The sequence below is a fragment of the Scyliorhinus torazame genome, chromosome 7 (genome assembly GCF_047496885.1).
Source record: "Scyliorhinus torazame isolate Kashiwa2021f chromosome 7, sScyTor2.1, whole genome shotgun sequence".
In the NCBI taxonomy this organism is placed as follows: Eukaryota; Metazoa; Chordata; class Chondrichthyes; order Carcharhiniformes; family Scyliorhinidae; genus Scyliorhinus; species Scyliorhinus torazame.
The window spans coordinates 96,136,734-96,163,817 of NC_092713.1; the positions used below are offsets into that span (position 1 = coordinate 96,136,734).

The 27,084-nt window shown below is 49.0% G+C and overlaps 1 protein-coding gene across 5 annotated transcripts in view; it reads right to left on the reverse strand.

Moving 5' to 3' along the window:
- Positions 1 to 287: 287 nt before the first annotated feature.
- Positions 288 to 27,084, reverse strand: part of pde4ba (phosphodiesterase 4B, cAMP-specific a) — a 1,458,049-nt gene continuing 1,431,252 nt past the window's right edge. For all 5 annotated transcript variants that reach the window (XM_072511114.1, XM_072511113.1, XM_072511116.1 and 2 more), the window contains 4 exons: positions 18,235 to 18,389; positions 17,987 to 18,109; positions 12,701 to 12,883; positions 288 to 3,986 (listed from right to left, as the gene is read on the reverse strand). In XM_072511114.1, the coding sequence (XP_072367215.1) occupies positions 3,597 to 3,986; positions 12,701 to 12,883; positions 17,987 to 18,109; positions 18,235 to 18,389 (851 nt within the window). In that variant the 3' untranslated portion in view covers positions 288 to 3,596. The remainder of the gene's footprint in view (positions 3,987 to 12,700; positions 12,884 to 17,986; positions 18,110 to 18,234; positions 18,390 to 27,084) is intronic.

Here is a 27,084-nt window from a genome sequence, read left to right on the forward strand (position 1 = left end):
CTAGGCTGCACAGTAGAAAAAATAGCCAGCCTTCCTGCTCCTGATCACTATCCAGTGACACATGCTGGAATGTGCACATGGACATTAAGACAGGACGTGGCTTTGATGTTTCCATGGTCTAATGCCTTGCTCACTGTTAAGGTTCACATGAAGAATGGCTACTTGGATGAGCATTGCAGGAATGCAAACCCCCATACTCCTCTTCAAGCCAATACCATTAAAACAGGAGATTAGAAAAATAAAAGAAAGCCTTATTCTGTGGAAAAATAATGAAAGTAGCATTATACTTATGGAGTGCAAAAGCACCAATGGTGCCATTTAATAACTTCCAAAATGCAATAAAATTGAAGGAACATAAAATATATCCATGCTTTTGTTTAATCGCTTCATATAAAAATCTCTTAAAAGGTTTCTGAACACAATATACAATACTATACCATACATTGTGTGAGACTGAGAAAACATTAAGGAAATTGCCACCTGAAACATTGCAATGTTTAACAGACATATAAACCCATTACTCATGCAGACATTCCAATCTGCTAAACCGTTTTCAACAATTTGGACTAAAAGCTTAAATGTAGTTTACAAGATACTGACATCAGACTGCAATTATGTTTTTGTTTTGTAACTTTAAGTTCTTAACAGTTATCCCAGACATTGCTTCACAGTTGCACATTAAATAGTTTTAGACTGTAATCTGTGGTGGACTAGTTTAGATAACTGAAAAAACCTTGACACAAATATCTGTAATTTCTGGGTTCCATATGTCTCTTTATCACTACTGTTCAGGTTATATTATATTATACAATAATAAAAAAATCAATGGTAAGAAGAAGAGGACTCTCATGGAATTTTCTACACAGTAACACCACCACACTACAGGCAATGTTAATGTATAAATTAATAATTTACAATAAACATTACAGTATGTACATGATATAAATACATGGTTCTAAATAGAAATGAGCAAGCTGTAAGAATGTAATTAGCAGTGTTTTACAAAGGATGGCACACAAAACAAAAAATTCAAACTGGCATAAAAGAATTTAAATACATCTAAATAAATTAAAGGGTCGGTGGATTCAAGTGGATAGCGTCATAGTCCTACGTGTTACACTTCAAGATATTTAAATGCTCACGAGTGACTCCAAATATAACTCATGTTGCCATGATTTATTTTTTTAAACTGCAAATAAAGCAGTCTGCACTTAGACATTCTGTTTTCTTGGACTGTAACATCATGAATAGGAACAATGGTGTTGCTAATGATTTTATTATGTCTAGCAGTAATGGTAACAGACGCTGGAAGTCTGAATAAAACAGAAAACGTTGGGCACACTTGGCACGTCTGGCAGCAAATTTGGAGAGAGAAACAAAGATAACAATTCGGGTTGTTGACTTTTCTTCGAATCTTTATCCATTAGTTCTGCAACCACAGATGCTACCAGACCTGCTGAGTATTTCCAGCATTCTGTTTTTATTAATAGTATCAGGATGTTTTAGGCTCCTGGCCTATAAAGGATCATACAATGTTCATTAACATCCGTCTGTTTTAGAAGTACGGACATGAAAATTATATGAAACCAAAGAGCAGAAATCTCCTCCCATCCTTTAGCTTTCATTTTGAAGAGTAGAAAGAAGAAATATTCACTATATTTCCCCCTTCCACACGATGATTATCAGACACTGAACTGGTTAGTTAAATGAAAATTACATGAATAATTTGTTTAACCTTATTAATGTCTACAGTGAACACGTAATACTAATGAACAATTTTCCAGCATGCATTCATGATTTAGAAAAGCAAGAAGTTATGTTCTGAAGGAACTAAGAAATGTCATGCCAACTAATAAACTGGAATTTAATGGCTGCTGGGTTTTAGACATGAAATAATAAAATCTTTTATGAAAATTGTATCTTTATATCGAGGAAGTCCCTACTCTCACTGATTTTTCCATTTTGCAAAGCTGGGGATTGTCATGGCAACATTTAAATGGCATGGCAGATTGTTTCAATCAGATAATTAATAGTCGAGAGAAAAATAATATAATGCAAATATGAATCTCATTAGTTGTGTTTAGTTCAGGTGGTATAGAATGTAGAAGCAGCATATTGTCTCTACCTTTTCTTTTTGATTTATATTTTTGTGTTCATCAAGATAGGGACTTTAGTACTCAGAAATGTAACACTATTTCATTTCAGGCACCCAGTGTTATCATTAAATATGGTATAAAACAAGAAAGCACCCTTGACTTCGCCTCACTTGCAGGCTTCAATCACTGCCTCAGGAGAATATCCCCAACTGCACTAAATTAAATGCAATGATGGGGAAGCATGAGTTAATTTTTATCGTTATTCCATACGGATGATTGGTCTCCCTCATCTCTGTGATCTTGAAAATGTTTTCACTGCCTAAACCAACCATTTTGATCACCTCTCAGAGTGAACTTGCCGATTTAGATCCAAATCTCTGGACTTGTAAATAATTATATGCTGTGAGTTCATGACAAGAGTTGAGCTTACCCTAAATTGACCTCACTTAGGACCCAGCAAAGAGAGGAGACTTTCAACCCATTAGTTGGAACTGGATTTGAACTCTCAGAGGTGAAAAGCAGTGATCAAACTTATTGAACCGTCCAATCTATTACCTATATACCTTTTAACTACAGAACAGATAGTGATTTGGGATTATTAGATACCATTTAACTACATTTCAAGGGAATAATTTTCACATTGCGGCTGATCATCAAATTTTCACCATTAAGCAATATTAACTTGCCTTTCCTCCTAGGTGTAGGACTGTGGCAGTGTGTAATCAGCAAGTACTCAAAATCACCGAAAATGTTATTCTTAAAAAAGCTAGGTATAAAACAGAAAATGTTTTTACGATTGAATTTTTTTTTGGATATTTTAAAATAGGTTATGAACAGTTAATCCATTTGAACTTTCAAAGTAAAGATGCTTCAAAGAATAAATTTTCAAAAGCAGTTTGCAGACAACTCTTAAGGTATTGCCATTCTCTCCATGAAGGGAACCGGAAGACTTAATTCGAACTTTTCTTAATTTTGAAAAAATTATAAATGGATTTGTTAGTGTACTGTTCTTAACATGTAGAAAAGTTTTGTCAGGATTTTAGTAAATTGTGTTCAATTAAATAAAACACATTTGGAAGGACAAAAACAGTTTTCAAAAGGCACACAGTCCTAAGACATAATTTACTGAACAAAGAACAGTTTCCTACATGAAAAGCTAGTTCATATTTTTGAGACTGTCATACAGTCTCAGTGCCTTGCAGTACAAAATCTCTCAGTGTTGTGTCATCCATTTGCATGCTCATCCCCAGTTAAAACTTAGACGGCTTTTGTGCAATAGTTTCAAATAAATTTGGCTTGCAGTTAAGCCCACACTTTAAACTCCTAAATGTTTCATCTACCTTCGCCCCTCCAATCTTGCCGTCAATGTTAATTGATCATCTGAACCAGAGTGGTACGCTTTCACTTGCAAAACCTTGGGTTTAAAACCAACATTACAGGTTTTCCCCTACGGATAATTGTGCACGTGACAATAAGTAAATGTCCACTTTTATAGAGTATTTACGTATCTACAGGTGATGTGTCTTCGGTGAGGGGATCTGCTTGTGTTTCTTCCACCTCAGTCTCCTGGCTTTCTGACTCCAGTGCAACAAATATCTTTGTTTCACAGCTCTGACAACTGCTGTCCTCTTCCCCCTGACTCGTTTCCTCTCTCTCAATCCCTTCTGAATCTTCATCTTCTTCCAGCGTGAGTTCAAATTGGAATTTTTCAGTGGGGTACTGCCCTTCTTTCTCTTGCTCATCAGGGGAAGGGGATGGGCTCTGGGGGATCATACTCTGATACCAATTCCGATTGTCCTCTAATGTGTCTAGTAAATCCTGAGCATCAGGATGAACAAGGTCAGCCCAGGTTTCCCATAAAGGGTGTGCAATGTAGTCAATGAATCCAACCTGAGGAAAAAAATAGAATAACAAGTATTTACTACAGTCTCTAAAAATAAAATTAGAAACATTGAAACATAGAAAATAGAAGCAGGAGGAGGCCATTTGGCCCTTCGAGCCTGCTCTGCCATTCATTATGATCATGGCTGATCATCAAATTCAATACCCTGATCCTGCCTTCCCCCCATATCTCTTAATCCCTTTAGCCTCAAGTGCTATATCTAATTCCTTCTTGAAATCACACGGCATTTTGGCCTCAACTACTTTATGTGGCCATGAATTCCACAGATTCACCACTCTCTGGGTGAAGAAATTCCTCTTCACCTCAGCCATAAACCTTATCCTTAAACTATGACCCCTCGTTCTGGACTCCCCCACCATTGGGAACATTCTTTCGGATTCTACCCCGTCTAATCCTGTTAGAATTTTGTAAGTTTCTAGGAGATCCCCTCTCACTCTTTTAAACTCCAATGAATATAATCCTAACCGATTTAGTCTCTCCTCATATGACAGTCCCGTCATCCCAGGAATCAGCCTGATAAACCTTCGCTGCACTCTCTCCATAGGAAGAACATCCTTCCTCAGATAAGGACACCAAAACTGCACACAGTATTCCAAGTATGGCCCCACCAATGCCCTATACACTTGCAGTAAAACAAAGAACAAAGAACATTACAGCACAGGAACAGGCCCTCCAGCCCACCAAGCCTGCACCGATCCAGCTTCCTTATTTAGACCCACTACTTATTACCCAAACGATCTGTATCCCTCCATTCATGTGTCTATGAAGATACATCTTAAACGTTGCTGTCGTGCCTGCCTCCACCACCTCCACTGGCAACCCGTTCCAGGCACCCACCACCCTCTGTGTGAAATATGTCCCCGCACATCTCCCCTAAACTTTCCCCCTCTCATCTTGAGGCTGTATTCATTTCACCCTGGGAAGAAGCTTCTGACTATTCATCCTGTCTATGCCTCTCGTAATTTTGTAGATCTCAATCAGGTTTCCTCTTAGCCTCTATCTTTGAAATGAAAACAATCCGAGTTTATTCAATCTCTTCTCAGAGCTAACACCCTCCAGACCAAGCAACATCCTGATAAACCTTCTTTGCACTCTCTCCAAAGCATCCGCGTCCTTCTGGTAGTGTGGTGACCAGAACTGCACGCAATATTCCAAATGTGGCCTAACTGAAGTTTTATACCACTGTAACATGACATGCCAACTCTTGTACTCAATGCCCAGGCTGATGAAGGCAAGCATGCCATATGCCTTCTTGACCACCTTATCCACCTGCATTGCCACTTTCATGGAACTATGGACCTGAACACCCAGATACCTCTGTATGCCAAAGCTCCTAAGGGTTCTGCCATTTACTGTATAATTCACACCTGAATTTGGTCTTCCAAAAGGCATCACCTCGCATTTGTCTGGATTGAACTCCAAACTATCTATATTCTGCTATATTCTCTGACAGTCTTCTTCATTATCTGCAACTCCACCTATCCTCGTGTCATCTGCAAACTTGCTAATCAGACTAATCTACATTTTCCTCCTGATCATTCATATATATTACAAACAACAGTGATCTGAGCACTGACCCTGTGGAACACCACTAGTTACAGATCTCCATTCTGAAAAACTCCCTTCCACTGTTACTCTCTGTCTCCTGTTGCCAAGACAGTTCTTTATCCATCTCGATAGCACATCCTGAATCCCATGCGACTTTATCTTTACTTTACCTTTTGTTACCAGTCTGCCATGACGGACCTTGCCTTACAAAAGTACATGTAGACGACATCCACAGCCTTTCCCTCATCAATTAATTTTGTCACTTCCTCAAAAAACTCTATGAAGTTGACCTTCCCTACACAAAACCATATCACCTATCACTAACAAGTTCATTTGCTTCCAAATGTGAATAAATCCTGTCCCTCAATATCTTTTCCAACAGCTTCCCCACCACTGACGTCAAGCTCACTGGCCTATAATTACCTGGATTATCCCTGCTTCCTTTCTTAAACCTAGGGACAACGTTGGCTATTCTCCAGTCCTCTGGAACCTCGCCTGTGGTCAAAGATGATGCAAAGATATCTGTTAAGACGCCAGCTATTTCCTCTCTTGCCTCCTGTAGTAAACTGGGATAAATCCCATCTGGCCCAGGAGACTTGTCTACCTTAATGCATTTTCAGATGTCCAACACTTCCTCCTTCATTATGCTGACATGTCTGGGAGTATTCACATACCGTCCCTAACCTCAACTTCTGCCATCTCTCTCTCCTTGGTGAATACCGATGCACAGTGCTCATTAAGGATCTCACCCACTTCCTCTCACTCCAGGCATAACTTCACTCCTTTGTCCTTGAGTGGGCCTACTCTCTTGCTCCTCATATATATATATATTGTTTTTATACGTTTAGAGTACCCAATTATTTTATTCCAATTAAGGGGCAATTTAGCGTGGCCAATCCACCTACACTGCACATCTTTGGGTTGGGGGGAGAAACTCACATGAACACGGGGAGAATATGCAAACTCCAGACAGACAGTGACCCAGAGTCGGGATCAAATTAGGACCTCGGCGCCATGAGGCAGCAGTGCTAACCACTGCATCACTGTGCTGCCCCTTGCTCCTTATATATGTATAAAAGAGCTTGGGATTTTCTTTGATCTTGCTTGCCAACAACATTTCATAGCCTCTTTTAGCCCTCCTAACTCCCGTTTGAGTTTGTTCCTACTTTCCCTATATTCTACAAAAGCTTTGTCTGTTTTTTGTTGCCTGGACCTTATGTATGCTTCCTTTTTCTTTATGACTAGTCTCACAATTTCCCCCATCTTCCATGGTTCCCTAATTCTGCCATTTCTGTCCTTCATTTTCACAGGGACATGCCTGTCCTGCATTCTAATCAACCGGTCTCCAAAAGATTTCCACATAAAACATCTCTATTCCTATACTCAAATCCTCTTGCTATGAAGGCCAACAAACCATTTGCCTTCTTTACAGCCTGCTTTACCTGCGCGTTTACTTTCAGCGACTGATGCACAAGGACACCAAGGTATCGCTGAGTATCCACTCTCTCAATTTATACCCATTCAAATAATCATCTGCCTTCCCATTTTTGCTACCATATTAGTCCCAAATCTTCACAACAAGATAAATTCTATAAGTATTCCAAAAGACAGATTCAAAGTATATATAACTGGAGGTTATTCTTATATTTACTGCACTTTAATATAACATTAGTATTTCAATACTTTTCTTAAAATGAAAGTGAGAAATGCAGGTCCATGAGTATTGATGGAAAAATGCTAGCATATTGTGTCAGTCAGAATTCATCATCAGAAAATTTCAGGCATGTGGTAGTCACCACTGTTAGTATATAGTACACATATGAGATGTAATACGGTAAGGTACGGGGGTAGATCCCTGCCTGCTGGCTCCACCCAGTAGGGGGAGTACAAATGTGTGTGCTCACTGAGCTGCAGCCATTTCGGCAGCAGCTGTAGGAGGCAACACATCTCTGTCTAATAAAGCCTTGATTATTCTCTACTCTTGTCTCGTCGTAATTGATAGTGCATCAATTTATTACGCAGAGATTTTACAGCGATGGACCTTCGCATCAAGCCAGATCGCCTGCAGCTGCACCCTCAAACAGACAACGTCACGTCGGCCTTCGACCACTGGCTAGCTTGCTTTGAAGCCTACATCGGATCAACGACAGAACCACCCTCAGAAGCAAAGAAACTACAGATCCTGAGCTCCAACATCTTTCCTCTTATCCGGACGCGCCCAACTACACTGAGGCCATGGCGTTTCTGAAAGAGAACTACACACGGCTGATCAACAAACTCTACGCCAGGCAACAACTACCCGGTGAGTCATTGGAAGACTTCTGGCGTGCCCTGCACGCCCTGGCGAGGAACTGCGATTGTCAGGCAGTTTCGGCCGTTGAACATTACGAACTCCTAATCAGGGACGCTTTCTTTACGGGCATAGGGTCGGCGTACATCCGCCAGTGCCTCTTAGAAGGGGTACGCTCGACCTCGCGGCGATCAAGAAACTCGCGACCTCGCTAACGGTAGCCTCCCAATGTACAAGCGTAATGTACAAGCGTACGCCGACTGCACGGTGACCCCATCCTGGACATCGTGGACCCCGCCAGCGACCGCCCCCAGCCAACCCCAAGCCTGCTCCGTGCGGCAGCCAGCCAACCCCGGGGGGCCCAAGTGCTATGTCTGCGGGCAGACAAAGCACCCCCGCCCGCGCTACCCGGCACGGAGCGCACTCTGCAAGGCCTGCGGGAAGAAAGGACATTTCACTGCGGTGTGCCAGGCCCGGTCGAACGCCGCTGTAACCAGCCCCATTGTTCCTACACCCCCCACGTGTGACCCGTGGGTGCCGCCATCTTCGCCACCGCAACCCACGTGCGGCCCGTGGGCGCCGCCATCTTCCCCTCATCAGACCTCGTGCGACCCATGGGCGCCGCCATCTTCCCTCCATCAGACCTTGTGCAGCCCGTGGGTGCCGCCATCGTTAACGGCGCACGCCACGTGCACCCCGTGGGCACTGCCACCTTCGGCACCATTTTGGACGGCGCCTTAGGACCCCTGCTCGTCGGGCACCTCATCGGGCCACTCATCGCTTGCAACCGCCGCCGACCAGCCCGGGGCCCACCAACACCAGCCGCAGCTCGCCTCCATCACGCTCGACCAGTCCCGGCCACACAACCTCGCAACCGTGACACAACGGTGAAAGTCGATGGCCCCAAGACACCTTGCCTTCTTGACTCCGGGAGCACAGAGAGCTTCATCCACCCCGATATGGTACGGCGCTGCTCCCTCGCGGTACACCCCATTACCCAACAAATCTCCCTGGCCTCCGGATCCCACTCCGTGGAGATCCATGGGTACTGCACCGCCACCGTCACCATCCAGGGCGTAGAGTTCAGCAACTTCCGGCTCTATGTCCTCCCTCTGCGCTGCCTTGCTACTTGGCCTGGACTTCCAGTGCAACCTCCAAAGTCTAACCCTGAAATTCGGCGAGCCTCTACCACCCCTTACTGTATGTGGCCTCAAGACCCACCTTCCCTGTTTGCGAACCTCATCCCGGATTGCAAACCCGTCGCCACCAGGAGGAGACGGTACAGTGCCCAGGACAGGACCTTCATCAGGTTGGAGGTCCAGTGCCTACTGCGGGAAGGCATCATCGAGGCCAGCAACAGCCCCTGGAGAGCCCAAGTGGTAGTTGTAAAGACTGGGGAGAAACACAGGATGGTCATTGACTACAGTCAGATCATCAATCGGTACACGCAGCTCAATGCGTACCCCCTGCCACGCATATCTGATATGGTCAATCAGGTTGCACAGTACCGGGTCTTCTCTACAGTGGACCTGAAATCTGCCTACCACCAGCTCCCCATCCGCAAGGTGGACCGCCAATATAAGACGTTCGAAGCAGACGGCCTCCTTTACCACTTCCTTAGGGTTTCCTTCGGCGTCACTAATGGGGTCTCCGTCTTCCACCGGGAGATAGACCGAATAGTTGACCGGTACGGACTGCGGGCCACCTTCCCGTACCAAGGTATCGTCACCATCTGCGGCCACGACCAGCAGGACCACGATGCTAACCTTTCCAAATTTCTCCACATCGTCAAACTCCTGAACCTAACGTATAACAAGGAGAAGTGCGTGATCAGCACCAGCCGCTTAGCCATCCTTGGCTATGTGGTGCAAAATGGAGTTCTAGGGCCCGACTCCGATCGCATGCGCCCCCTCCCCCACTGCCCCAAGGCCCTCAAACGATGCCTGGTGTTCTTCTCATACTATGCCCAGTGGGTCCCTAACTATGCGGACAAGGCCCGCCCACTCATTCACTGCACAGTTTTCCCCCTGACGGCCGAGGCACACCAGGCCTTCAACCGCATCAAGGCCGACATCGCCAAGGCCGCGATGCACGCGGTCGACAAGACCCTCCCATTTCAAGTTGAGAGCGATGCATCAGACATCGCTCTAGCCGCCACCCTCAACCAGACAGGCAGACCCGTGGCATTCTTTTCCCGCACCCTCCACGCCTCTGAAATTCGGCACTCCTCCGTCGAAAAGGAGGCCCAAGCCATCATTGGAGCTGTGCGGCATTGGAGGCATTATCTGACCGGCAGAAGATTCACTCTCCTCACTGACCAATGGTCGGTTGCCTTCATGTTCAATAACACACAGCGGGGCAAGATCAAAAATGATAAAATCTTGAGGTGGAGGATCGAGCTCTCCATCTACAAGTACGAGATTTTGTATCGCCCCGGTAAGCTCAACGAGCCCCCCGATGCCCTATCCTGAGGTACATGTGCCAGCGCACAAGTGGACCGACTCCGGGCCCTACACGATGGTCTCTGTCACCCAGGGGTCACCCGGTTCTTTCACTTCATAAAGGTCCGCAACCTACCCTACTCCATTACGGAAGTCAGGGTGGTCGCCAAAGACTGCCAGGTCTGCGCGGAGTGCAAATCGCACTTCTACCTGCCAGACCGGGCACACCTGGTGAAGGCCTCCTGTCCCTTTGAACGCCTCAGCATGGACTTCAAAGGGCCCCTCCCCTCCTCCGACCGAAACACGTACTTCCTTAACGTGGTCGACAAATACACCAGATTCCCCTTCGCCATTCCATGCCCCGATATGACGTCTGCCACAGTCATCAAGGCCCTCAAAAGCATCTTCACTCTGTTCGGTTTTCCCGCTTACGTCCACAGCGACCGGGGATCCTCCTTTATGAGTGATGAGCTGCGTCAATTCCTGCTCAGCAAGGGCATTGCCTCGAGCAGGACGACCAGCTACAACCCTCAGGGAAACGGGCAGGTGGAGAGGGAGAACGGGACGGTCTGGAAGGCTGTCCTGTTGGCCCTACAATCTAAAAATCTCCTGGTCTCCCTCTGGCAGGAGGTCCTCCCCGACGCCCTCCACTCCATCCGATCGCTACTTTGCACTGCGACTAATGCAACCCCTCATGAACGTCTCCTTGCCTTCCCCAGGACGTTCACCTCCGGGGTTTCGCTCCCAACATGGCTGGCAGCTCCAGGACCCGTTCTCCTCTGCAAACATGTGCGGCTCCACAAGGCGGACCTGTTGGTCGAGAGGGTACAGCTACTCCATGCAAACCCGCAGTACGCGGCGTACCCCGACGGCTGCCAGGACACAGTCTCTCTCAGGGACCTGGCACCAGCTGGGTCCCCCCCCCCCCCCCCCCACCTGCCCCGGCACCACCCATCCTCCCCCCAGCACACCTCACCACAGCCCCCGCTCCAGGACGATCCGTCCTCCCATTGGTTCCACCCGGGGCTGAAGATGAGGACTACACGCTCCCGGAGTGACCGGCGACCAAGCCGGCTCCTGCATCACCACCGGGACTGCGGCGCTCACAACGGAGGATCAAGGCACCCGACCGGCTGATTTTATGAACTTTTCCAGAACTGTACACTTTTAAAATGCTCACTTACATGTAAATAGTTTTCCACCACCCCCGCTGGACTCCTTTTTAACAGGGAGTGAATGTGGTAGTCACCACTGTTTGTATATAGTACACATATGAGATGTAATACGGTAAGGCTCCTGTCCTAGGTACGGGGGTAGATCCCTGCCTGCTGGCTCCGCCCAGTAGGCGGAGTATAAATGTGTGTGCTCACTGAGCTGCAGCCATTTTGGCAGCAGCTGTAAGAGGCTACACATCTCTGCTTAATAAAGCCTCGATTACTCTCTACTCTCGTCTCGTCGTAATTGATAGTGTATCAAGGCAAAAGCATTCTTCATAGGACTCAGGAAGAAGGAACAGGGAGTAAAGCATATAGGCAAATGAACAAATAACGAAATATTTTTTTAACAGATGATGAAGACAAAACAGGACTATCCCTTTTAATGAATCAATGACACTGAACCCACTTTCTCACTATACTGCAGAAAGCAGAGAGTAGCGGTGAATGATTGTTTTTCAGACTGAAGTCATGTCACCCATGGCTCAGTAATAGGACCACTGCCCTTTTGATATGACTTTGACCTAGGTACACAGGGTATAATTTCAAAGTTTTCAATGACGCAAATCTTGGAAATGTATTTATCTGTGAGAAGGATAGGAGCAAACTTCAGGAGGATACGAACAGACACATTTTTATAAGGCCACAAAGGAGTCCATACTGAGTAGTTCACAGAAATTTAAATTTGTTTACATAAACTATTATATCCATCACATGATTGATCCCAAATTGGGTTTGCCTTGCCAGTGCCTAACTGGCTGGCTTTATATACCATCCAAGTATACATTGTTTCGAGGTCCCCTGCCCCCTTAACAGGGCAGGCCGTATTCTGCAAGGTTCACAAGGAAGTTAATTGTTTCCACCCTGCAAGATACTTGCAGGTTATGACACATGAGTTTGCAAGACACATGGAACATGAAATCTACTGCAGAGAAGTGTGAAGAGATGTATTTTGGAAAAAAGAAAGAGGGGAGGCAATATAAACTTAATATACATTAAATTATAAAGGGAGAATGCAGGAACAAATAGCCTGGGTTTTGCACACACAAATCTATGAAAATGGTAAGTAGAGAAAACTGTTTAAAAACAGCCTAAGGAATCATTTGTTTTATAAATAGAAGCATAGAGGACAAAAGTAAGGAAGTTATGCTGATAATAAAATTGCCTATGAACTCTCTTGCTTGACAACTACATGAATTATCATTTACCTGGGATTTTTCAACTATTGCCGTGTGCTTGTCGCACATTGGGCTGATTTCCATGCCTCGTTCTCGTTCTTTGTCTCCCTGATGAAAGAATTCATCCATGATTCGATCTGTCCACTGCCTGTACAGCTCTAGAGACTTTGTGGGATTGCTAAGATCAGCACAGTGCACCATGTTACGAAGAACCTGGAACCAAAGTAACAGGACTTATTTAAAATCTTCTGAAATACAATTTCACGGAACTACGTTCTAATCGCACCATCGGGGGGGGGTGGGGGGGGGGGGGGTGGGGGGGGGGGTGTGTGGTCGGAGGCATAGTGGACTAGTAATCTAAAGGCTCAGTCTAATGCTCTGGGGATATGGGTTCAAATCCCACCATGGCAGCTGGTGGAGTTTAAATTCAATTAATAAAATCTGGAATTAAAAGCTAGTCTTGGTAATAGTAACCATGATTGTCGTAAAAACGGATTCACAAATGCCTTTTAAGGAAGGTTATCTGCTGCCCTTACCTGGTGTGGACTCCATGTGACTCCTGACCCATAGCCCTCTGAAATGGCCGAGCAAGCCACTCAGTTGCATCACAACTGCCACAATAGCTATAAAAAGGAATATCAAGTGACTTCTGGTGGCGGCCATGAAGTCAGTAGTCGCACAAAGGGCAGGTCTGGCTCGACAGCGTTCGTTTGGGCACTTTATACCCGTTAGTGGCGTAGTTCCGGCAGAAAAGTGATGCAGAAGGTGTATGGTGAGAGGTTACACCCAGGAGTAATATGTCTACTGACTACCAGACCAAGAAAAAAAACAGTCAAAGACATGGATAAGGAACTGGAACTGGAGAGGAACTGTGGCAGCAACAACTGGGAACATGGTGGAGGGGAGGGTTGACGCCAGCGGGAAATGCCCAGATGGAACAGTTGATGGCCTTCATCACAGATGAATTTCGACAGCAAAAGAAGGAGATGCATGAGAACTGGTCGAAGGTCATCAAGGGAGCAGTAGACCCTCTGTGAGGGTCGATGGACCGATTAGAGAAGTGCCTTGAAGCACAAGGGGCAAAGGTACGAAAGGTGATGTCTGGTTGAGAAGGGAGTGCTGGACAAGGCCCCAGAGGTGGACAGGGCTCACAGGTCTTTAAGGCAGAGGCCGAGAGTGGGAGAGCCGCCATGGGCGCTGATTGTGTGGATGCTCAAATTTGTGGAGAAGAAAAAAATCCTACCACCGGGCCAGGGAGAAGCAAGACTGTGAATGGGAGGGGAACCGAGTCCAAATATATCAGGATATTGGTGTGGAGCTGGTGAAGAGGAATGCAGGATTCAACAGGGCCAAGGCGGTGTTGTACTGAAGGTAAATCCGGATTGGGGTGCTGTACTGTGGGTCAGTTTTGAAGGCCGGGAGTATTATTTTGAAATGGCAGAAGGGGCTAATGACTTTATAATCGATCATAAACTGGGGGAGAAATGAGAGTTGGTAAGGGACGGGGGAGCTGCATCTGTAAAGATTGGAAGTCATAGTTGTATGTTGCCGGAAGGTGTTTTTTTTTCTTTTGTTTGTAAGCACCCCCCACCCCCCCCCCCTCCACCCCCCACCCCCCCACCCCCACCCCACTCCCGGCATCTGTGGTGTTTGTCTTTGGAGGAGGCTGATTGTGGCTTTGGTTGTTTTTTTATCTACAGGTGGGAATGTTGGGGGGGGGGGGTTCGAAGGAGTATGCAGGGGGGCCTTCGAGTGGCAGGTGCTGGTGAACGGAGGTGAGGTGGGGAAGGAGGTCGGGAGAAGTGGCCAGGTGGGAGGAGGGGGAGATGGTGGGGGGAGGCGGGATTGTGACGTGGCAGAGTTGGAGACTGAACGTGGTAATGGACGAAGAGGGGGGCCACATTGGATGGCCCACTTTAGGGTGAGAGGAGGTGGAGCCGGAGGGGGATGATGGTGGACGGTAGGGAGGAGTGGAGGCGTAACCAGCAAGAATACTGAAGAATAACCCCTTCAGTGGAAGGTCCGGGGGTTAAATGGGCCAGCAAACAGGTCCCGGATTTTTGCGCACCTGAGGAGTTTGAAGATAAAGATGATCTTCTTACAGGAGGCGCACCTCCGAGTGAAGGACCAGGTTAGGTTGAGGAAGGGACGGGTGGGACAGGTATTCCACTAGGAATTTGACTCAGAATCGCAGGGGGTGGCCACTGTGAACAAATTAATGTGGTTTATGGGGGCCAAGGAAGTAAGGGACCCGGTGGGAAGATATGTGATAGTGAGTGGGGTGCTAGAGGGGCGTCGGTGGTGCTACTCAATGTATATACGCCGAATTGAGATGATGTGGGGTTTGTGAGTGGTTTGCTGGGAGCGATCCCACATCTGGATACGCACCAATCAAATATGGGTGGAGGTTTTAATTGTGTGATGGAGCTGAGGGTGGACAGGTCGAGCCCCAAGTCAGTGCGAAGGTTGAGGATGGCGAATGAGTTGGGAGGGTTTATTGAATGGATGGTAAAAATTGACCCGTGGAGATTTAAGAACCATGGGGTAGGGAGAACTCCTTCTCACACGTGTATAAAGTGGACTCGAGAATTGATTTCTTTGTGGTGAGCCGGGCGGTGTTGTTGGGGGTGGTGGGGACGGAATGTGCGGGAATTGTGATGTGTGATCATGCACCGCATTGGCTGGAGGTGTGACTCAGTGAGGGGCGGTGCAGAGGCTGGGATGGGGGCTAGATTCAGGTTTGTTGGAGGATAAGGGGTTCTGTGAAAAGGTGAGGTCGGCGATCGGTGAATATGTGGAAATCAATCAGAACGGGGAAGTGTGGGTGGCCATATTCTGGGAGGTGTTGAAGGCGGTGATCTGAGAGGAGATGATCTCGTTCAAGGCACACAGGGATAGGAGAAGGAGGGAGGAGCATGGATGGCTGTTGGACGAGATAGTCAAGGTGGATAGGAGGTACGTGGGGGCCTCCACTTAAGAGTTGCTGTCGGACATAAGAGGTTACAAGGGCAGTTTGACAGGTTGACAATGGGAAAGGCAGTGGGACAGCTGAAGAGGGTGAGGGGGGTGAAATATGAATATGGGGAGAAGGCGAGCCGCATGCTGACCCACAGCTGAGGAGACGGTAGCACAGTGGTGAGCACAGTTGCTTCACAGCTCCAGGGTCCCAGGTTTCTATTCCCTGCTTGGGTCACTGTCTGTGCGGAGTCTGCACGTTCTCCCCGTGTCAGCGTGGGTTTCCTCCGGGTGCTCCGGTTTCCTTCCAGTCCAACGATGTGCAGGTTAGGTGGATTGGTCATGCTAAATTGCCCTTAGTGTCCAATAAGGTTGGGTGAGGTTTCTGGGTTAAGGGGGTAGGGTGGAGGCTGCTCTTTCCAGGGGCCAGTGCAGACTCGATGGGCCGAATTGCCTCCTTTTGCACTGTAGATTCTATGAGACAGGCTGCGTCCAGGGATATTTTAAAGGTGCGGACGGAGAAGGGGAAGGTCGTGTCAAAGCCAGAAAAATAAATGAGGTGTTCCGGGGGTACTGTGAGAAGTTGTACAGGGTGGGGCCAGGTGGAGAGGAAGGGAATATGGGACGGTTCCAGGATGGATTGAAGTTTCCATGGTTGGATGAAGAGAGGAGGCCAGCATTGGAAGAACCGCTGGGGCTGAGGGAGGTGATTGACAGCATTAGGGGGATGAATTTGGGAAAGGCTCCGGGGCCGGATGGCTTTCCAGTGGAGTTTTATAAGGCGTTTGCAACGGGATTGTTGGGTATGTTTAGTGAGGCATTGGAGAAGGGGGAGCTGCCAGGGACACTGATCCAGGCGTCGATCACGCTAATCTTGGAGAAGGGGAAGGATCTACTGGAGTGTGGGTCATATAGGCCCATTTTGTTGCTGAACACAGACATGTAGGTGCTGGCTAAGTTAGTGTCAGGAAGGATGGAGGGATTTGTGCCAGGGGTGTTTACGGAGGATCAAATGGGTTTTGTAAAGGGCAGGCAGCTCTCCAGTAAATTCAGGAGACTGTTAAATGTGGTCATTACTCCATCAGGGTGGTGGATGCCAGAGGTCATTGTCTCTATGGATGCACAGAAGGCTTTTGATTGGGTGGAGTGGAGGTATCTATTTGAGATCTTGGGTAGGTTTGGGTTTGGCCTGAAGTTTGTGGTGTGAGTGCTTTTGTTATATGTAGCTCCGAAGGCAAGTGTATGTACAAATTAGTTCACGCGTTTTGGGCTGCACAGAGGTATAAGCCAGGGGTGTCTCCTGTTGCTGTTGCCGTTGGTGCTGGCAATTGAGCCCTTGGCGATGGCCCTCAGGGGGTAAGTGGCGTGTCAGGGGATTGTGAGGGGGAACAGGGCGCATCGGGTGTCAGTGTACATGGACGATCTGTGTCGGACCCGCTATAGTGTATGGGTAGGATCATGGGAATATTAGAGAGGTTTTGGGCCTTCTCTGGGTATACGTTAAATGACGGGAAGAGCGAGGTATTTCCAGTGAATACAGTGGAGCTGGGGGCCAACTTGGGGATGTTTCCATTCAAGGTAGCTAGAGAAAGGTTCAGGCACTTGGAATGGGCTACGATGCACAAGTGGAATTTGACAACGTTGGTGGAGGAGATTAGGGGGGAATTTAAGAGATGGGACACACTACGCCGGGCACTGGCAGGGAGGATGCAGGTTGTAACAATGAATGTGCTGCCAAGTTTCCTACTCGTTTTCCAGACCCTCCAGATTTTTCTCCCGAAGGCCATCTTCCACAAATTGTAAACGGTGATTTCAGAGTTTATATGGGCGGGGAAAGTGTCGAGGATAAAGAGGGCCCTGCTACAGAGGCAGAAGGGGGGTTGGTGCTCCCGAATCCACTGCACTACTATTGGGCAGCGGACATGGAGAAGGTGAGGCAATGGTGGTGGGCGGGGAGGGGACAACAGAGTGGGCTAGGGTGCAGGAGGAGGAGTCCTGTAGAGAATCCAATTTGAGGGCCATGTCGACGGCTCTGCTGCCGTTAGCTACGGGGAAGTATATGGGGAGCCCAGTGGTAGAATCGACAATCAGGAATCAGCTGAGGCGACACGTTAATTTGGAGGGGACATCGGTGTTGACGCCACTGTGCTGGAAACACAGGTTTAAGCCGGGGAGATGGATGGGATGTACAGGAAATGGAGGGATGCAGTACTGGAGAGAGTGAGGGGCTTGTATCTGGAAGAGTAGCTTGTAGGTCTGGGTGAACTGCGGGAGAGGTTTGAGGTACCAAAAGGGAGTGAATTTCGATGTATGCAGGTGCTGGATTTTGAAAGGAGTGGAGGCCGTTTCCCAGTTACACACCTGTATTCTATCGGTGTAATTGTCAAGTAGTAAAACACCCGAACTTGTCACTTTCTTTGTTTCCACCATTGTCTTGAGGTCTGCTAACAAGGTCATGTGTTTTGACATGTCAGTGGCTAATACCTAGAAGGGAGATGAATATTGAAAATTTGAACAAATTAATTTAATTTTCAACTCTTCTCAGACAAACACAAAAACTTTATTATCTGCCAACTGTCAACACCGAGTCCATGGACTAACTTGCTTACCATCTCAATAACCATCTTCCTCAGCATCTGTCGCTGCTTCTTGGTGAGATTTTGAAAAATGTCACAGGAATCTTCCTGCAGCAGTTTGAAACCTACAGCCAGATGGTGATTTTCTAACACAGACTCATCGTTGTACATCAGTGCTAACTCAGAATCTGAAATAACAGGGAAACACAATGTACATGGTGAAAAGATGTTGAAAAGCCCCATCTGTTGTTGACTTTTATGTGAATTAGGTAACATGTTTTGTTGAAAGAATCAGAGCAGGGCATTAATGCACTGGCAGGAAACTATGCAGATGGATTAGTGCAGGTACAATGCTGTCCCTCCCCTTCTGGCTAATTTACAAGAGGCTGTGCTCAATGGGGGGAAGAGAGGGATGGAGAACAGGAGCGAAATTCTCCATCCCGCCCCACCACATTTCTGCCCCTACCCGCCGGCGGGATGCTCCGTTACACCGGCCGGTCAATGGGGTTTCCCATTGTGGGGCAGCCCCACGCCATCGGGAAACCCCCGGGCGCCGGCAAAACGGAGACTCCCACCGGCGGAGAATGACGCCCCAGAAGTCAGACTTAATATTAATTCTTCTTAACAATGAGCTGTAAAGCAGCACTACCAGAACCTCCAGGCACCCTACTCAGTCTTTCAGTTTCGGTGTATGGCCTGTTGATACCTGCCAGACTACCCAACTGAAGGACTCACACAGAGTAGCCATAATCAACATAGAGTACTTATGCCCCAACCCTTGATTCCAACAAAAATATTACGGAAGAGATACATGGAACACACAAATTAGGAACAGGAATTGGCCACTTGGTCCTTCGAGACTGCTCCACCATTCAATAAAATTGATGCACGATCAATTGCACAAAGACTAAAGTTGGGTACAACTGTGGCTTTATTAGTCAGATGCGTGGCCTCCTGCTGCAGCTGGCGAAATGGCAGGGCACTGGAGGTCATGCATATTTATACAGTTCTCCGTGGGCGGAGCCAGCCGGCAGGAGCTACCGGCGAACCTGTAGTGCAGGTGCTACCTTACATCTCCTATTACAGTGGTTCACCACATTCACCTCCTGTTAAAAATGAGTCCAGCGGGGATGACATGAAACTATATACAATTAGTGCAATTACGGACAGTGGTAGGGAAAGAAAAGTCCATATTGATGGTCCGGAGTCCGTCAAAGGTTCAGCCGGTCCAGTGCTTTGGTGCTTCGTTGGGAGCGGCGTACCGGTGGCGGCGAAGTCGGTGCTGGCGGTGGTGGAGGTGGCAGCGATGGCAGCGCTGATGCTGACCAGTCATCGGGGAACTCCGGGAGCGTGCAGAAGTCCTCTTCGTCCTCTTGTGCGGAAAAGGGGAGTGGAGTGCTCTAGTGGGGTCAATACTGGCGGCGCGGTGGAGGTGGGGGGCGGGGGGGGGGGGGGGAACACATTGGTGGGGGGCTGTGTTGAGGTGGAACCTGATGGTGCCAGGTCCCTGAGTGAGACAGTATCTTGGCGGTCATCGGGGAACTCAACGTAGGCATATTGAGGGTTGGTGTGGAGCAGGTGAACCCTGTCCACCAAGGGGTCCGCCTTGTGGAGTCGGACGTGCCTACGGAGAAGGACCGGTCCTGGAGCAGTGAGCCAAGTCGGGAGCAACACCCCGGATGTGGACTTCCTGGGGAAGATAAAAACACGTTCATGGGGTGTGTTATTAGTGGCGGTGCACAATAGTGACCGGATGGGTTGTAGAGCGTCAGGGAGGACCTCCTGCCAGCGAGAGGCTGGGAGGTTCCTGGACCATAGGGCCAGCTGGACGGCCCTCCAAACCATCCCATTCTCCCGTTCTACCTGTCCGTTTTCCCGGGGGTTGTAGCTTGTCATTCTGCTGGAAGCGATACCCCTGCTGAGCAGGAACTGACGCAGCTCATCGCTCATGAATGAGGATTCCCTGCCACTGTGGATGTAGGCAGGGAAACCGAACAGAGCGAAGATGGTGCTGAGGGCCTTGATGACGGTGGCGGACGTCATATCGGGGCATGGGATGGCGAAGGGGAATCTGGAGTACTCATCGACCATACTGAGAATGTACGTGTTACGGTCGGTGGAGGGGAGGGGCCCTTTGAAATCCACGCTAAGGCGTTCAAAGGGGCGGGAAGCCTTCACCAGGCGCGCACGGTCTGGCCGGTAGAAGTGCGGCTTGCACTCCGCACAGACCTAGCAGCCCCTGGTGACTGTCCTTACTTCCTCGACGGAGTAGGGCAGATTGCGAGCTTTGACCAGATGGTACAATCGAGTGACCCCAGGGTGACAAAGGCTGTCGTGTAGGGCCCGGAGTTGGTCCACTTGTGCGCTGGCACATGTACCTCGGGAGAGGGCATCTGGAGACTCGTTGAGTTTACCGGGGCGATACAAGATCTCGTAATTATAGGTGGAGAGCTCGATTCTCCACTGCAAGATTTTATCATTTTTGATCTTGCCCCGCTGTGTGTTATTGATCATGAAGGCTACCGACCGTTGGTCCGTAAGGAGAGTGAATCTCTTACCGGCCAGGCAATGCCTCCAATGCCGCACAGCTTCAACGATAGCTTGGGCCTCCTTTTCGACGGATGAATGTCGAATTTCAGAGGCATGAATTGTGCGGGAAAAGAATGCCACGGGTCTGCCTGCCTGGTTTAGAGTGGCGGCAAAGGCGACGTCTGAAACGTCGTTCTCCACTTGGAAAGGCAGTGACTCGTCCACTGCGCGCATCCCGGCCTTGGCAATGTCTGCTCTGATGCAGGCGAAAGCGTGTTGTGCCTCAGCCGCGAGGGGGAATTGGGTGGACTGAATGAGTGGGCGGGTCTTGTCCGCATAGTTTGGGACCCACTGAGCGTAGTAGGAAAAGAACCCCAGGCAACGTTTGAGGGCCTTGGGGCAGTGGGGGAGGGGAAGTTCCATGAGGGGGCGCATGCGTTTGGGGTCGGGCCCGAGAAGTCCGTTTTGGACAATATAGCCGAGAATGGCTAACCGAGTCGTGCTGAACACACACTTGTCTTTGTTGTAGGTCAGGTTGAGAAGAGTGGCAGTGCGGAGGAATTTATCGAGGTTGGCATCGTGGTCCTGCTGGTCATGGCCGCAGATGGTGACATTATCTAAGTATGGAAAGGTGGCCCGCAAACTATACTGGTCGACCATTCGGTCCATCTCTCTTTGGAAGACCGAGACCCCATTTGTGACACCGAAAGGGACCCGAAGGAAGAGGTAGAGGCGACCGTCCGCCTCGAAGGCAGTGTATGGCAGGTCTGACTTCCGGATGGGGAGCTGGTGGTAGGCGGATTTCAGGTCAATTGTTGAGAAGACCCGGTACTGCGCAATCTGATTGACCATATCAGATATGCGTGGGAGGGGGTACGCGCCGAGCTGCATGTACCGATTGATGGTCTGGCTGTAGTCCACAACCATCCTGTGTTTCTCCCCAGTTTTAAGCACTACGACTTGGGCTCTCCAGGGGCTGTTGCTGACCTCGATAATACCCTCCTTAAGCAGCCGCTGGACTTCGGACCTGATGAAGGTCTTGTCCTGGGTGCTGTACCGTCTGCTCCTAGTGGCAACGGGCTTGCAATCCGCAGTTAGGTTGGCAAAAAGGGAGGGGGGATTGTACTTGAGGGTCGCGAGGCCGCAAACGGTAAGGGGGGGTAACTGTGGTTAGAGAGGGTCCGCCGAATTTGAGGTTGAGGCTCTGGAGATTGCACTGGAAGTCCAGGCCCAACAGGAGTGCAGCACAGAGATTACGAAGGACATAGAGGCGGAAGTTACTAAATTCTATGCCCTGGACCGTGAGGGTGACTGTACAAAAGCCTCGGATCGGGACGGAGTGGGATCCGGATGCTAGGGAGATCCTTTGATTGGCAGGGTGGAACGCGAGGGAGCAGCTCCTTACCGTATCTGGGTGAACAAAGCTTTCAGTGCTCCCGGAGTCCAGCAGGCACGAGGTCGCGTGGCCGTTAATTTTAACTGTCATCGACGCGGTGGCCAGGTTGTGCAAGCGAGATTGGTCCAGCGTCATCGAAGCGAGCTGCGGGTAGCCATCGGATGCTTCGGGTGGCAAGCGAGTGCGGTTCCGATGTCGGGATGTCCGGAGACCCTGTGGGGGACAAGATGGCGGCGCCCACGGTGCGCACATTGCGGGGTCGGGACAAGATGGCGGCACCCATGGGGCGCACGTGGCCAAAGGGGGACAAGATGGCGGCGCCCATTGGTTGCACATGGACCCGGGAGGAGAAGATGGCGGCTCCCATTGTGCGTCTGGCGTGGGGGAGGGGGCGATAACGGGCGCAAAGTGGCCCTTTTTACTGCAGGCTTTACAAACGGCAGTGCGGGCCGGGCACTGTTGGCGGGGGTGCGTCTGCTGACTGCAGAAGTAGCAGTGGGGACCCCCGGGGTGCGCGCATCGGTGTGCGGTGCAGGCGTATTGTGAAGGCAGGGCCCCGGCTGAGGAGGTCGTCGGCGGGGTCCAGGAGGGGTAGGAAGTAGAAGGGTGGGCAGCACGGCGGGAGGGGTACGATTGTACGTTACGGGATGCGACCGTCATGGAGAGCGCCAAGGTTTCCGTCGCCGCCAGTTCGAGCATGGCCCCTTCCAGTAATCGTTCTCGGATGCGGTCCGACGCAATTCCCGTCACGAAGGCATCGCGCATGAGGCGATTCGCGTGTTCGGCGGCCGTAACGGCCTGACAGTCACAGTCCCGGACGAGTGGAATTAGGGCCCGCCAGAAGTCTTCGATGGACTCACCAGGTAGTTGCATGCGGGTGGCGAGTACATGCCTGGCGAAGAGCGTGTTCGACTTCTGCGTGTAGTGTTCCTTATGGAGTTCCATTGCTTTTGTGTAATTCGTGGCGTCTTAGATGAACGGGAACAAGCTGGAGCTCAGTCTGGAGTACAGGACGTTTATCGTCTGAGCCTCCGTTGGCTCGGGGTCCGCAACCTTGATGTATGCCTCAAAACATGCTAGCCAGTGAGTAAAGTCTTTTCTGGCGTCGAGCGAGTGCGGATCCACCTGCAGGCGATCGGGCTTAATGTGTTCTGTGGAAAATCTGACTGTAATAAATTGATGCACGATCAATTGCACAAAGACTAAAGTTGGGTACAACTGTGGCTTTATTACAGTCAGATGCGTGGCCTCCTGCTGCAGCTGGCGAAATGGCAGGGCACTAGGTCATGCATATTTATACAGTTCTCCGTGGGCGGAGCCAGCCGGCAGGAGCTACCGGCGAATCTGTAGTGCAGGTCCTACCTTACATTTCCAATTACAGTGGTTCACCACAAAAATCAGAAGTGATTACGCCCCAACCACCTTCGATAACCTTTCAGTCTCTTGTTTGTCAAAAATCTATTCAGCTCTGCCTCAGAAATAATCAAAGACAAGGGGCGGGATTCTCTGCGAACCGGCGGGGCTGGCCATTACGGCGCTGAGGAGTGGCGGGAACCACTCCGGCATCGGGCCGCACGGAAGTGTGGAATCCTCCGCACCTTCAGGGGCTAGGCCGGCGCCGGAGTGTTTGGAACTGCTCCAGCCGGCGCGGAAGGGCTTGGCGTCACGCCAACTGGCGCTGAAGGGCCTCCGCCGGCCGGCACGAGTTGGCACATGCGCAGGAGTGCCAGCGTGTGCTGGCGTCATCCCAGCGCATGCGCAGGGGGTTCTTCTCCGCACCAGCCATGGCAGAGGTTGATAGCGGCCGTGCAGAGGGAAAGAGTGCCCCCACAGCACATGCCCACCCGCGGATCGGCGGGCCCCGATCACGGGCCAGGCCACCGTGGGGGCATCTCCCAGGGCCAGATCCCCCCGCGCCCCCCCGGGTACTCTGCAGGCCGCCCATGGAGCCAGGTCCCACCGGTAAGGAATGTTGTGATTTACGCCGGCGAGACCCGCCAAAAACGGGCGGCCGCTCGGCCCATCGCGGGCCGGAGAATCACCGGGGGGGCCGCTGCCAGGTGCTGCCGACCGGCGCGGCGCGATTCTCACCCCCGCCAAAACCCCAGCGTCGGAGAATACGTCAGCCAGCGGGGGTGGGATTCACGCCGCCGACCCGGCAGGGGGTCGGAGAATCCCGCCCTTTGTTTCCAACACCTTTTGAGGAAGGGAGTTCCAAAGACTCATAATCCTCGGAGAGAAAATATTTATCTTCATCTGTCTTAAATGGGCGACACCATATTTTTAAACAGTGACCCCTAGTTCTAGATTTTCCCACAAGAGGAAAGATCCTCTCCACATCCACCCTGTCAAGACCACTCAGGATCTTAACGGTTTCAATCAAGTCATCTCTTACTCTTCTAACTTCCAGTGGATACAAACCAACCTGTGAAACCTTTCCTCACAAAACAAACTGCCCATTCCTGGTATCAGCTCCTACTACTGATCAACCACATTACTAAAAGGTATTAATTTGAATGTTGGGTGAGGCAGGATCAGGCTTTCCACAGCCAAATACGTTTGTTGACATTGACCATCTCGGCTACCATGTAAATAACATCCAACTAGACAAAGTTCAGAAAGGTGGTTAGCACATGTGCATCTGTACCTTAATATCAGCATCATAAGGAAGAGAGGTGGTATCATAGAATCATCATCATAGAATTTACAGTGCAGTGGGATGAAATATCCTTGGGATTGAAACAAATCGCAGGGACAACAAAAAAGTAATTTATTGGAAATACCGCTTGAATGATATTTGTTTAGAACTGGCTGGATTAATGCCATAATATAAGGATATAGATGATGAATCTTAACAGATTCCTTTATAAACTGAGCCCACTTGGATCTAATTTAGAGACTCGCATTTTGATTGCTTACTCCACCTACACAAAATGACTCACTGCACCCACGAAGTGTTAAAGCAGAGAAACTGGGATAGAAAGACAATAATACGCAAACACAATAACTGCCAAATCTATGTAGGTGTGACATATAAATGATCCCAATTAAAGACTTTCTTTGAGAAATCACCAATGTTCCAGAAGCTAGTGAGTTTTAGAATTTTAAAAACTGTTTATTTTTCATATGCTTTCAACCATATAAAAAACAGTCAACTCTACAAGCAGTGTAGATCTGAACTTACTTCTCTACTTAAAAGAATATGATACAATGGTCACAATGCACTTTGATGCAATGATGTACAGACAGAGGGGACAGTGTCCATTATGAAGAAAATTGTACACGGTTTATGGTACAAACTCAATGGCCTTTGGTCATTCCCTGTCATTTAGTTTTCTTATGAGAATGGGGGCAAATCTGTTCACTTATGCCAAGTCTAGAACTCAATGCTGAAAGTTTCCCATTCAAATTGCTCCAAAAATGACATATTTCAAAGATTTCTCTAAATTATGTATATTTCAGTGGGACTGTTAATTTCAAATAATAAATAGGCAGGTATATAGGCCGGAATTCTCTGCTATCCGGCTGGGCAGGCCGTACCGGTGCCGAGGAGTGGCGTGAACCACTCCGGCGTCGGGCCGCCTGGAAGGTGCGGAATCCTCCGCACCTTCAGGGGCTAGGCCGGTGCCGGTGGGGTTGGCGCTGCACCAACCGGGGCGAGTTAGCGCATGCGCGGGAGCGGCAGCATGTTCTGGCGTGATCCCAGCGCATGCGCAGGGGGGTTCTTCTCCGCGCTGGCCATGGCAGACTGTTACAGCAGCCGGCATGGAGGGAAAGAGTGCCCCCACGGCACAGGCCCGCCTGCAGATCGGTGGGCCCTGATCATGGGCCAGGCCACCCTGGTGGCCCCCCTCGGGGCCAGATCCCCCCTGCGCCCCCCCGAGGACTCCGCAGGCTGCCCACAGAGCCAGGTTCCGCCGGTAAGGATCTTGTTTGATTTACGCCGGCGGGACTGGCCGAAACTCGGCCCATCGCGGAACGGAGAATCGCCAGGGGGGCCACTGCCAACGGCCCTCGACTGGCGTGATGCGATTCCCGCCCCGCAGAAAAATCGCCATCGGCGAATCCGGCAGCCAGCGTCAGGGCGGCGGGGCAGGATTCACGCGATTCCCCGGCCCAGCGGGGGTTTGGAGAATCCCACCCATGATGCAGTAACATAATCCAATTTAATAAATTTCACAACTTTGCAAAGTCAAGGTAGTGCTGCACCGTAGTTCCTGTAATTTCATACAACTAGAAAAATAAATATTTGACTTAAAAGTAAAGTTTGCTTTCCCAAAGTTCAATATGATTTTTCAGTAATATCTCGGCAATAGTGACAAGAGAAGTCTTACATTTGATTTCTATTCTGTGATGAAATAGCTGGTGTCAGCTGGGTAGCAATAGAGGTGCTAAAATTAGCTTTCTTACTCAGGGGATCAGGTAAGGAGAATAAAATATCCATCCATTATTCACAATCAAGCCTCATGATGTCAATAGGATAAGAATTAGGGAATGTCTTGTCTTTGTTGAACTGAAGACCAATGGGGATTTACATTTTCTGCATAAGGAGTGATAGGGGGAAATCTAAGAAATCTCCTCATGGCCGAAAGCACTGCCCCAATTTCCTCCACTAGAACATATTATGATAAGAGTAATTACACAATAGGCATGAGTTCTGTCCGCTGATGCGAAGGTAATTTATTTCATGCAAACCTGACAAATAGTCACCTAATTTGGTAAACACATAGTACATGATAAACAGAACAAAAGTTAATTATTTTCCATGCTACAATTCTCTTCTCCTCTCCTTAAGGTACTGATGTACACTGCAATCTGATAGCATTGTGCATCACTCATTCAGTACTGCACTGGAGTGTCAACTTTGATTTATGTGCTCAAGTCCTGAACCTGGTGACTCAGAGATGAGAATACCACCAACTGTATAATAATAATAATCTTCATTAGTGTCACAAGTA